This window comes from Hemitrygon akajei, chromosome 3, assembly GCF_048418815.1.
Source record: "Hemitrygon akajei chromosome 3, sHemAka1.3, whole genome shotgun sequence".
Classification (NCBI taxonomy): domain Eukaryota; kingdom Metazoa; phylum Chordata; class Chondrichthyes; order Myliobatiformes; family Dasyatidae; genus Hemitrygon; species Hemitrygon akajei.
The window spans coordinates 28775100-28787819 of record NC_133126.1 but is presented as its reverse complement, the minus strand read 5'-3'; the positions used below and the strand labels follow the sequence as shown (position 1 = coordinate 28787819).

At 47.6% G+C, this 12720-nt stretch overlaps 1 protein-coding gene across 1 annotated transcript in view; it reads left to right on the top strand.

The window, feature by feature from the left end:
- Window positions 1–9764, top strand: part of LOC140724802 (protein jagged-2-like) — a 258587-nt gene extending 248823 nt beyond the window's left edge. The window contains 6 exon segments of the mRNA XM_073039432.1: window positions 1714–1845; window positions 3269–3273; window positions 4255–4334; window positions 4337–4411; window positions 7693–8037; window positions 8040–9764. Of these exon segments, the coding sequence (XP_072895533.1) occupies window positions 1714–1845; window positions 3269–3273; window positions 4255–4334; window positions 4337–4411; window positions 7693–8037; window positions 8040–8143 (741 nt within the window). The 3' untranslated portion in view covers window positions 8144–9764.
- The last annotated feature ends 2956 nt before the right edge of the window (window positions 9765–12720 follow it).

The following is a 12720-nucleotide window of genomic DNA, read 5'->3' as shown; positions in this document are numbered from 1 at the left end:
GTTTAGATGTAAGCAGTATTAGACTATTTGGCCCATTGAGTCTCCTCTGCCATTTTATCATGGCTGATTTCATAGAGCAATAGAGCACTACAGCACAGAAACAGGCCCTTCAGCCCATCTAATCCATTCCAAACTGTTATACTGCCTAGTCCCATTGAGCTGCATCTGTCTGTAGCCTTCCATACCCCTCCCATCCAAGTACTTATCTAAACCTTTCATAAATGTTGCAATCAAACCCAAATTTACCACTTCTGCTGGCAGCTCATTTGCCCTCTGAGTGAAGAAGTTCACCCTCAAGTTCTCCTTTAATATTTAACCTTTAAGTGGTTTGAGATTTGTATATGTTAATGCAAGAAGTATCATAAACAAGGTGGCTGAACTTAGAGTGTGGATCAATACATAGAGCTATGTCGTTGTTGCCTTTACAGAGACTTGGATGTCTCAGGGGTAGGAATGGCTGCTGAGTGTGCTGGGCATTAGATGTTTCAAAAAGAACAGGGAGGGAGGCAAAAAAGGTGGGGGCAAAGCATTGCTCATCAGGGATAGTATCACGACTTCAGAAAAGGAGGAAGTCATGGAGGGATTGTCTACTGGATCAGTGTAGGTGGAAGTCAGAAGCAGGAAGGGGGCAATAATTCTACTGGGTATTGTTTTACAGGACCCCCTCCCCCAAATAGTCATAGACACATTGAGGAGCAGATAGGGAGCCATATTTCTTCAAAAATATTTTCACTAAACTGAGAAATCATGCAAGCTTTAAAAATGATCATGATGAAAACATGGGAGAACCTCTCCCTCCCCGCTCTCTTGCCTTCACTTTGTAACCTTTAATGTCCTTATTAATAGAGAATCTTATCAACCTCCGATTTAAATATACTCAATGACTTGGCCTCCACAGCTGCCTGAGGCAATGAATTCCACAGATTCACCACCCTCTGGCTAAAGAAGTTCCTCAGTCTCTGTTGTAAAGGGACATCCTTGTATTCTGAGGTTGTGTCCTCTGGTACAAGACTCTCTTGCTATTAGAAACATCCTCTCCGTGTACACTACCTGAAGGCTTTTAAATATTTGCTAGGTTTCAGTGAGATCTCCCACTCTTCTAAACTCCAGCAAGTACAGGCCCAGACCCATTAAATACATCATATGTTAACCTTTTCATTTCTGGGATCATTTTCGTGAACCTCCTGTAGACCCTCTCCAATACCAGCACATGCTTTCGTAGATAAGTGACCGAAAACTGCTTGCAATACCCAAACTGTGGTCTGACCAATACCTTATAAAGCCTCAGCAGTACATCCTTGCTTTTGTATTCTAATCCTCTGGAAATGAATGCTAACATTGCATTTGCCTTCCTTACCACCCACTCAAAGTTCAAGAGTAAATTTATTGTCAGAGTACGTATATGTCACCATATACTACCTTGAGATTCATTTTCTTGCAGGAACTTCAGGAAAGTAAATAGAATAGAATTTATGAAAAACTATAACAAAGCAGTCAATGTGCAAAAGAAGACAAATCATGCTAATAATAGAAAATTAAATAAATAATACCAAGTGTTAAAAGTCCTTCAGAGAATCCTGCACAAGGACTCCCAAGTCCCTTTGCACCTCCAATGTCTGAATCTTTATTTCTATTAGTATTCAAGAAATGTTGTTGTGAAATTTGCTGGAGTAGTGTGTGCTTCTAGAAATACCTTCATATTCTCCTTTCTAGGGCATCACGGTGGAATATATCTGCTGGGAGCTGAGATACTTGCCCACGCTACGCAGCCTGTCCAGGGAACGGGCCTTGTTTGTGTTGTGTGACTTCGCCAATGCCACCAACAGTGCAGTGGAAGTGGCCATTGTAAGTAACTGCCTCCAACTGGTCTTGCTCCTGATCACACCAGCTACAGGTTCTCTCCAGCATACGCCGTGTTTCACTCTGTGCGGGTGACATTTGTGTGAGAATCCTGATAGAATATTTCTGTGGAAAAGAGGAGCAGCTTTTCCTGGCGTGTCTCAGGACATACTGGTTTTGTGTGGTATTTTGTGTAAATCCACTCAGATTGGTCTTTTCTAAATGAATGACAGTGCAACATTAAAGATTTGAATACCTTGCCCCTACTGATACATACAATATAGAACAGTACAGCTCTGTACAGGCCATTCAGCTCACAATGTTGTGCCAATCTTGATGCCAATTTATACGAAATATCTTCTGGTCTATCATGTTTCCCTCCATTCCCTTCATCTTCAAGTGTATATCTAAAAACCTCAACTCCACTGAACTGCCTGCTTCCACTACAACATTCCAGGCACCTGCATATAAAATAAAAACTCTGTCTTCAGGTCACAGTTAGACCTTTCTCTCTCTCATCTTTAAATAATATCCTCTGTTGTTCGATATTTCTACCCCAGGAAAGAAGATTGTGATGGTCGATAATATCTATGCCTCTCATAATTTTAGAATCCTCTATCAGATCTCCCCTCTGCCTCTGATCCTCTGCTCTAGAAAGAATAACCCAAGTTCGTCCAGTATCTCCTTATAGGTCATACCCTCTAATTTAGGCAACATCCTGACTAAACCTTTCCACAGTCTTCATATCCTTCCTCTGACAGGGGCAATCCGAACTCTACACAATAGTTCAAGTGCAGTCAGATTGAAGGTTTTTTTACAGCTGTGTTGTGACTTCCTGACTCTCCGACCAACGAAGGCAACCATGGCCATTCCATTTTCTTTGATTGTGGGAGGACAAAACTTCTGCTGTCCAGCAGCCCCTTCGCCACCTCTCTTCCCCCCCACCACACTTCACTACTCCCTCAGTGAGACTCCATGCTTCGTTAAGGCCTTTCTCCTCACTAATGCTCCATCTGCCCCATAGTCATCCAATATCTCCTAAATTTGTCCATCACAGCCCCTGCCCCTCTTGACCTGGCTTTGTAAGAACAGAAGGAAATGGGAGCAGGAGTAGGCCATTTGGTGCTCCTCAGTCCTGCTCCACCATTCAGTATGGTAATGGGTGATCTGCCCAAGGTCTCTGCCTCACCTCACTTCCCTGATTGTCCACTAGTGGTATTTCCTAACCTGAATACCTCCAGTGATCCTGGGGGTAGAGAACTCAAGTGATTCACCTCCCTCTGTGAGAATATTGAAAATGAAAGTTATGCATGTTGTCTTTTCCAAGCTTTCAGAGTAATGGAGAGCTGCCTCTTTCGATATCCCAATAGAGATAATCTTGGAACTCCCTGGATACAATGTGCAGTTTTGTTGGAACCCAGAAACACAGTCCTTGCTGTTCTTCTCTTCCCCCACCCCCTAATCTGAAGAGCCAACTCAACTGGATGTGGTAAAAAACTATGAAACTCCTTCATTACATCCCTCGGTGCTGGGGTGAGAATAGGAGGAACTGGGCAAATCGGGAGGGGACAGTGGGGAGCAGTTTATCCAACCCCAGTCCCCCTTCCCCCTCCCCACTGCATCTGCCCATTACCAACAGTACTCCCACTGTTCCCATCTCCTTTGTGTGGTTACATATTCCACCTTTCTCTCCTATCAGATCCCACCATCTGCACCACTGTAAAGCACAAACCACCAGGCTCAAGGATAGTTTCTGATCCAGTGTTATCTGACTTGAATGGACCTCTTTAATGAAAAGGTGGAGTTGCAACCTTACAATCTACCTTGTTATGATCTTGCGCTTTGTATCATTTACCCGCACTGCGTAATGATTTGATCTGTATGAACAGCAAGTGAGGCAAGCTTTTCACTGTACCTCAGTACATGTGACAATAATATACAAATACCATTCACCTCCCAACCTCTGTCACAGTTCCCACTCTCCCCTCCCCACCTTGGTCCATCCATCACCTGCCAGTCCATGCTCCTCTTCCTGCCCACTTCTATACTGGTTATCTCCCCTCAGCTTTCAGTCCAGATGAAAGGTCTTGACCCAAAACATCAACTGTCCATTTTCCTCCACAGATGCTGCCTGACCTGTTGAGTTCCTCCAGCATCTTGAGTGTTGCTCCAGCCTCTGCAGTATGTTGTGTCCCCAAGTGTAGAGAGAGGGGATTAGTTCCTCAACCCCTCGAAAGGGTTGGGAAATGATCAGGGAGGTGTTTGTGGGCAGATAGATGCCCACTAGTGCAGTTGATTGTTGTTGAGATTGCTCTCCAGCCTGTAGATGTGGTGTGTTGCTGGACAGACAGTTGGCTGTCTGCCTGTTTTACCAATTCTCAGGTTCTTTCTTCTGCCATCTCTCCAACACCACAGTCGCTCACCCCCGCAGGCTGAGGACCAGGATGGAGCCCTGATCAGGGAGGTGGTGACAAACATGGTTGACAGCATCACTAAGTGGCAAACAGCACTGTGATGGTTGCGGTTGTCGAAGTGAAGATAGAGACAGCATACATTCCTCTCCCCCAACCAGGTAATGCTGACTTTTTTTTACTCCTGTTGCCTACAAATCTGTTTGACTGCCCTTTTGTTAGACTGAAACTAATCCCTGTAGATCTCTCATATGTAAGACAGACTGGAGGACAAACTTAAGATTGGAGCTTGACCCAGTGCAGATGGTGGTGGTCTCCTCACAGTGCAGTTTTTATTGATTTATTTTTTTCAATATATATTCCATGAGATCAAATTTAGTGATTTGTGAATTCTGTGAGGTTGAATTTTGGTAACCTGAACAGCCATAATGTGGGGGTTGCCTCTTAAAGACTTGGGGACATCATGTAATAGTTATACATAACATTAGTCAGCCCACATTTGGGACATGGGTGCAGATCTAGTACAGGAAAGATATGATTAAACTAAAGAGGGTGCAGAAATAATTGGATATCTTGAGTTAGCAGGAGAGACTGAGGAGAAGAGAAAGCGTGAGAACACCTCCTTCTGATTCCTCTCCTCCTTCATTCCTTCCATGGTCTACGCTCCTCTCCAATCAGATTCCTTGTTCTTCAGCCCTTTACCATTTCCACCTCTTCCCTCCCAGTTTCTCAGTTCAACCCCCTTCCCCCACCCACCTTCCCCCTCACATGGCTTCACCTCTCACCTGTTAACGTATTCCTCCACTCCCCCCTCACTGTCTCATTCAGGCAATCTGCCCCCTTTCCTTTCCTATCCTGATGAAGGGTTGTGGCCGGAAATATTGACTGTTCATTCTTCTCCATAGATGCTACCTGACCTGCTGAGTTCCTCCAGTATTTTTGTATGTGTTCCTCAAGATTTCTAGTATCTGCAAAATCCCGTGTTGTATAAAATGGGTCTGTTTTTCCCAGGATTAAGGAGGCTGAAGGGTGACATGAGAGGGGTATATGGCAGTATTAGAGGATGGGTAACCAGAGTCTGTTTATCCTACCATAGCAGGGTTGAATAAAAACTAGAGGGCACAGGTTTAAGGTGAGGAGAGAGGTTTAAAGAGGGCATGAGGGCTAAGGTTTTCCCACACAAAGTGGAGTTGGCATCTGGAGCAAGCTGGTGGAGCAGGACAGTAAGTAACAGCATGTTCAGGCATCTGCACAGGTACTAGACAGAGCATGGCATAGAGCAATAGATTAGTTAATTTGATTATTCTCACATGTACTGTGTTATAGTGAGAAACTTCGTTTTATAGACTATCCATACATATAATCATTCTTTTTTACCCAAACTTTCAGTAATAGTTATCTCAAAACTTGTTTGTCTTCCTTCTCCCTCCCCCCACACCCTTCCTTCTCCCTCCCCCCCCACACCCTGCCTTCTCCCTCCCCCCACACCCTTCCTTCTCCCTCCCCCCCACACCCTGCCTTCTCCCTCCCCCCCCACACCCTGCCTTCTCCTCCCCCCCACACCCTGCCTTCTCCCTCCCCCCACACCCTTCCTTCTCCCTCCCCCCCCACACCCTTCCTTCTCCCTCCCCCCCCACACCCTTCCTTCTCCCTCCCCCCACCACCCTTCCTTCTCCCTCCCCCCCCACACCCTTCCTTCCCCTCCCCCCCCACACCCTTCCTTCTCCCTCCCCCCCCACACCCCTTCCTTCTCCCTCCCCCCCACACCCTTCCTTCTCCCTCCCCCCCACACCCTGCCTTCTCCCTCCCCCCCACACCTGCCTTCTCCTCCCCCCCACACCCTGCCTTCTCCTCCCCCCCCACACCCTTCCTTCTCCCTCCCCCCCTCACACCCTGCCTTCTCCCTCCCCCCCACACCCTTCCTTCTCCCTCCCCCCCCACACCCTTCCTTCTCCCTCCCCCCCCACACCCTTCCTTCTCCCTCCCCCCCACACCCTGCCTTCTCCCTCCCCCCCACACCCTGCCTTCTCCCTCCCCCCCACACCCTGCCTTCTCCCTCCCCCCCACACCCTGCCTTCTCCCTCCCCCCCACACCCTGCCTTCTCCTCTCCCCCCCCACACCCTGCCTTCTCCCTCCCCCACACCACCCTGCCTTCTCCCTCCCCCCCACACCCTGCCTTCTCCCTCCCCCCACACCCTTCCTTCTCCCTCCCCCCCCACACCCTGCCTTCTCCCTCCCCCCACACCCTTCCTTCTCCCTCCCCCCCCACACCCTGCCTTCTCCCTCCCCCCCACACCCTTCCTTCTCCCTCCCCCCCACACCCTGCCTTCTCCCTCCCCCCCACACCCCTGCCTTCTCCTCCCCCCCACACCCTGCCTTCTCCCTCCCCCCCACACCCTTCCTTCTCCCTCCCCCCCCACACCCTTCCTTCTCCCTCCCCCCCCCACACCCTGCCTTCTCCCTCCCCCCCACACCCTGCCTTCTCCCTCCCCCCCACACCCTGCCTTCTCCCTCCCCCCCCACACCCTTCCTTCTCCCTCCCCCCCACACCCTGCCTTCTCCTCCCCCCCCACACCCTGCCTTCTCCCTCCCCCCCACACCCTGCCTTCTCCCTCCCCCCACACCCTTCCTTCTCCCTCCCCCCACACCCTGCCTTCTCCTCCCCCCACACCCTTCCTTCTCCCTCCCCCCCACACCCTGCCTTCTCCCTCCCCCCACACCCTTCCTTCTCCCTCCCCCCCACACCCTTCCTTCTCCCTCCCCCCCCACACCCTTCCGTCTCCCTCCCCCCCACACCTGCCTTCTCCCTCCCCCCCACACCCTTCCTTCTCCCTCCCCCCCACACCCTGCCTTCTCCCTCCCCCCCACACCCTTCCTTCTCCCTCCCCCCCACACCCTTCCTTCTCCCTCCCCCCCACACCCTGCCTTCTCCCTCCCCCCCACACCCTGCCTCTCCCTCCCCCCCACACCCTTCCTTCTCCCCTCCCCCACACCCTTCCTTCTCCCTCCCCCCCACACCCTGCCTTCTCCCTCCCCCCCACACCCTTCCTTCTCCCTCCCCCCCACACCCTTCCTTCTCCTCCCCCCCACACCCTGCCTTCTCCTCCCCCCCACACCCTGCCTTCTCCCTCCCCCCACACCCTTCCTTCTCCCTCCCCCCCACACCCCTTCCTTCTCCCTCCCCCCCACACCCTGCCTTCTCCCTCCCCCCCCACACCCTTCTCCCTCCCCCCCACACCCTTCCTTCTCCCTCCCCCCCACACCCTTCCTTCTCCCTCCCCCCCACACCCTTCCTTCTCCCTCCCCCCCACACCCTGCCTTCTCCCTCCCCCCCCCACACCCTGCCTTCTCCTCCCCCGCACACCCTGCCTTCTCCCTCTCCCCCCTCCACCGTGCCTTCCTCCCCCACACCCTGCCTTCCTCTCCCCCCACACCCTGCAGCATACCTGGTCCCCGTGTTGAGCGTGGTGTTCAGCACGATCTGGCTGATCTGCATCAGCATCTGTGTGTGGTGGACGCGGAAGCGGCGAAAAGAGAGGGAGAGAAGCCGCCCGCCCACGGATGATTCAGTCAACAATCAGTGGGAGCCCCTCAAGCCCATCAGGACCCTATTGACAAACCCCTGCAGCAACAGGGACCTTCAGTACGAGTGCAGGAACCTCATGGCTCCCCATAGCCGGTCTCTGATGTCCACCGAGGAGGTGGAGGAGCTGAGTGTTGACAAGTGCCCCTCCCAGCGATGTACAATAACATTCTTGCCTACGAAAGGCGACGTAAACTCGACACAGTTAACTCAGTCAGGCAGCCACATCGGACAAGCAAACGGGACAACCGTTGTCTGAAAAATGTGAATGCAATGAACCATGAAGGAGATAAGGATCTCTCTGTGTGAGTAGCGGGGAATTGCTTGTGCCTACAGTTTTTTTCCTTTTTCAAAAACAAACAGAAAGGGAGGTGAATATTGAGATTTCTTGTTACACCTCATTGTGTTAAGACTGAAAACATTTGTTAAAGTCTTCATACTCAATCAGTGTCTCTTCTGCTGTGTGTATAGAGCATTTATTTACCCATTGTCTTTTCAAATTCTGTATAAATTATTGGTGACTTGTCCAGTGTCAAGATCTCTTTGCTAGTTGCTATTTTTGGTATTAATCTCTCATGACAGTTCATGGGGGAAGAGTGGGGTGGGCGGGTTCGGACCTTGCGGATCCAGAGGAATGAGGAACCAAGCTTTGCCTGTTTTCTGTCACCGTAAGCGTACTCTTTCAGCTTCACGTACTGTTTACAAATGGATATTTGGCTTGTAGTACTGCGTTGTATCTTTCTTTTCTACCTACGGGCACACGGCACTCCATAACCCTGACCTTGCTGGCTTGGCCTCTTGGCTGTCTGGATTTTGTGGGCCAGCTGGGGTGGAATGTGGGGGACTTGTAGGTTTATACAAGCTTCTACCCAGAACCACCCCTTCTCCACCACCCCTCACCTGGTGCCAGTGACATAGGTGGACCTGCTCCCTCCTGAACTCGCTGCCTCTGGGAAGTTGCTAGCTTGCCCCAGCCCGGGGAAGGAGGATAAGGTAAGGAGGGAGGGGTGGGGTGCGTTTGTGTGTGAAGTGCAGAGAAAGGTGGGGAAGGATAGCAGTCGCAAGACAGGTCTAGATCTTGTCGTTGCTCAGGAATCGTCACCACCAAGTTCAGCCTTGGTGGGAGTATAAGACGGTTGCTTCCAAAGACCTTGGTAGCTCGATGAGAGTGAGGGAGGTTGTAGTGGGAGCAGATCAGCCGACTGACACACAGAAACAAATTGGGTGATCAGTGCTTCCCCTTTCAGACGGAATCACCACTTAACTTAAAAGTGCCTTGAAGCAGCCAACTCCCCTCCTCCCCTTTGGACAGGACCTGCATGTTGCAGAGTTACCTTAGAGCGCAGTCATTGTTGGGGGACTTTAATGGTAACTGTCTGCATGCAGCACAATCCCATAATGGGGCAGCCAATGGATGCTCTTGCATTATCTTTGCTCTTGAGGTCAGTGGAACCTAGGAGTGATTACAGTATTGGAGGGGTGTGTGTACACCTGGAGGCTGGATTGTTGTAGCAACCGTCGAAGTCTGATCTGCTGATTTTTTAAAAAATATATAAATATATATATAAATATATTGTGAACTATGTACCTTCCATACTGACCTATAATAAACAATTGTAAGTGTATGATCAAAACTTTTGTACATATGTATATATTTAAGGAATCTGTGTATATTTGATTGAATAACTTAAAGATATTCAAGTTTGTTTAGATGCCATTCCTTAATTTATGTTTTGGGGAAAGGGAGTTTGGTGGCATTTCTCTCACACGTTGTTTTATTTTGCCCTATGTCTTACCATCACTAAAGATCAAAAATATATCATTTAAAAAGAAATCTGAACAGTAAATCAATTTGAAAGTTCAGTTAGCCTGCACAAAAATGACGACTTGTTTCGCCGCCGTTCCCAGCCTGGTTTTAGGAGAGCGTGTACTGAGAGGTTTTAGGAGAGCGTGTACTGAGACACTGATATCACAGTGAAGGCACAATTGGAAATTAGGAGCATTTTCTTCTGTTCTTACTGGGGGGGGGGGGGGGGAGGAGAAGGTGTGGAGAAAATAAGAGAGTGAGGCAGCGGAACACTCTTTTCCCTCCTGCCCCAGGTTACTTACATACGCCACTCTGCTTACCACTGGAAGATAAGTCTTCATTTTACAGAGGCAGAGTGGATGGTCATATATTTTCAGCCAGTGTGACATAGATGGCCAAACCTTCTGAAATAACTTTCCTATTTCTTGGCGCCTTGTATGCACACCCTCCCCCATTATCTAGTCTGTACCCTCATTGTCAAGTAGAGATTAATTCAGGCATATGAAAGTTAGGAACAGAGTACACACAAGTTATTCCCTCAGACTCTTGGCTTCCTGGTTCTTCCACCTCGTCCTCTGTTTCCTACCTCTCTCCTTCACTCTGTCGGTGAGCCCTCTGCTGGAAAAGCCTACTTTGTGTAAAAAAAATATATATTTCTGCTTTGAGCATATGACAAAAAATGAAGGGATCAGTTTGTTTTTCTATATTTTTTAAAAATGTACAAGTTTTTGCTTTATGTTCCAGTGCAAAAAAAAAAGCAACTCCAAAAGAGTTTGTGAATATATTTTCGACGAGAGTATCTTTCTGCATGGTAAATGGACCCATTTCTGGGAGGAATCTAAATACTACACTCTTGTTTTTTGTGTGTGTTTTTTATATAAACTAAACTTTATTGCAAACTCTTTTGAGTTAAATCCAGATCTTTCTAAAAAGAAATGAAATGTAACCCAGCATTTGCTTCAATTTCAAATATCTAATTGGCAAGCTGTTTCTGAAAACTCTATAAATTTTGTCTAAATTATGGACAAGAGGCTTTTCCTTCTAAATCACGTTTATTAATGTCAGTTGCATCGTGAGAGATGGAGGGTGATCTTTAAATAAAAGGGATGAAAACATTACAAAAAAAAGCTGGCTGATTTTTAAAGGAAAGTAAAATTGCAGGAAGTCTGAATAAAGTTGTAATTTTTTTGTATAAGGATGTTGCTTTGCCTTGCAGAAGTCCTCTGTTCATATACTGCATTTTGTTTGATATGTTCTTAGAGGTAACTTTCAAAAAAAACCCTATTATTAAAGCGTTTTATATTAACGTCTCCCAGTGTGTCTTGTGCATTCTTGGGTTGCCAGTTAATCCTGAATTAACCACTGGGATAATGCCAGCCTGGTTATTCCTAAGAGAGCTTATGGTTCCTCTGTAAGCTGCCAGGGCAGTGAGTGCATTGGCACTCCACCATCACACATGGATATCGCAGTATATCACACAAAGTAAAAGTCAAAGTTGTGTTTACACACAAATATATATATATATATATATGCACAGTTGTAATGAAAAGCTTACTTGTTCAGATTTCAGATTTAGATCTACATAGAAACATATGGTGAGATGTGTTGCTTACATAAGCCACTTCAGTATGTGCTGGGGGCTGCCCGCAAGTGTTGCCACACATTCTGATGCCAACATAGCATGCCCACAATGCTCGGCAGAACACAACACAAAACATAACAAGCAACAACAAAAGTCCCTGTACCTACCTCCCTGACACCACCCATGCATGTACACAGCCCTCGTGACTTTGCGGAGATTGGGCCACCCTTCCCCAGCGGATTCACAGACTCTGTTCCAGCCGTCAGGACTTGGACTTGTGCAGCATCACAGGCAAGTAACATCATATAAGCAACATTTGCAAGAAAACTCAGTAAATTGTACACATGCACAATTTTTTAAAAGAAAGAATGCAATTAAAAAAGAAAACAATACAAGTGAGATTCTGTAGATGCTGGAAATCCAGAGGAACACACACAAAATGCTAGGGGAACTCAATAGGTCAGACAATATCTATAAATAGGAATAAATAGTCGATGTTTCGGGCTGAAGAGTTCCATCCAAACTCCCATTTTACTGCAAAGCTTAAAGACAGATTACCTTTCTTTGTCAAATGCACATCAAAACATACAGTGAAATGTGTAATTTTGCATCAACGACCAAAATAGTCCAAGGATGTGCTGGGAGCAGCCCACAAGTGTCACCATGTATCCAGTGCCAAACTAGCATGCCTACAATTTGTAACCTTAATCCACATGTCTTTGGAATGTGGGAGGATACAGGAGCACCCAGTGGAAACCCATGTGGTCACGAGGAGAACATATAAACTCCTTACAGACAGCGAGAATTGAATTCTGATCGTTGGTACTGTAAAGCAATTTTCGAAATTGCTATGTTACAGTACCGCCATCATACTACAGTGTTGTAGTGTTGCTAAACTAGTGATGAGGTTTCATGATGGATTCTTAAACCAGATGGTTGAAGGAAAGTGGACTGTTGGCTTAACCTGCTGGTGTGGGACTTAAGGCTTCTGCACTTCCTGCCCTATGGTAGTTGCAAGAAGATGGCATGCCCTGAATGGTGAGAACCTTTGATAATTGATGCATTCTTGAGGTCTTCATGATGCCTTTTACAGAGTTACCTCTTTGTTTTTGTATTGAATATTTCTAGCACTAAGTAACAGTTCAAACCATCATGCAGAAAGTGCTGGGAAAACTCAGCAGGTCAGGCAGCATCTATGGAGGGGACTAATTAGACGAGATTTTACAGATATATTAAGAGCAAAAGCTAGGCAGGGGACAACATTGGTCCTCTTGAAGATAAGCATAGTCATCAATGTAAGGAGCCGAAATGAGACAGGGGATATCTTAAATGGATTTTTTCCATTTGTATTTAGTCAAGAGATTGATATGGTCTATAGAGGTGATGTAAAACAGCAGTGAAGTCATGGACCAGATTAGAGGAGGAGATGTTTGCTGTCTTGAGACAAAAGAGGGGTGGATAAGTCCCCAGGTTGTTCCCTTGGACCTGTGGGATACT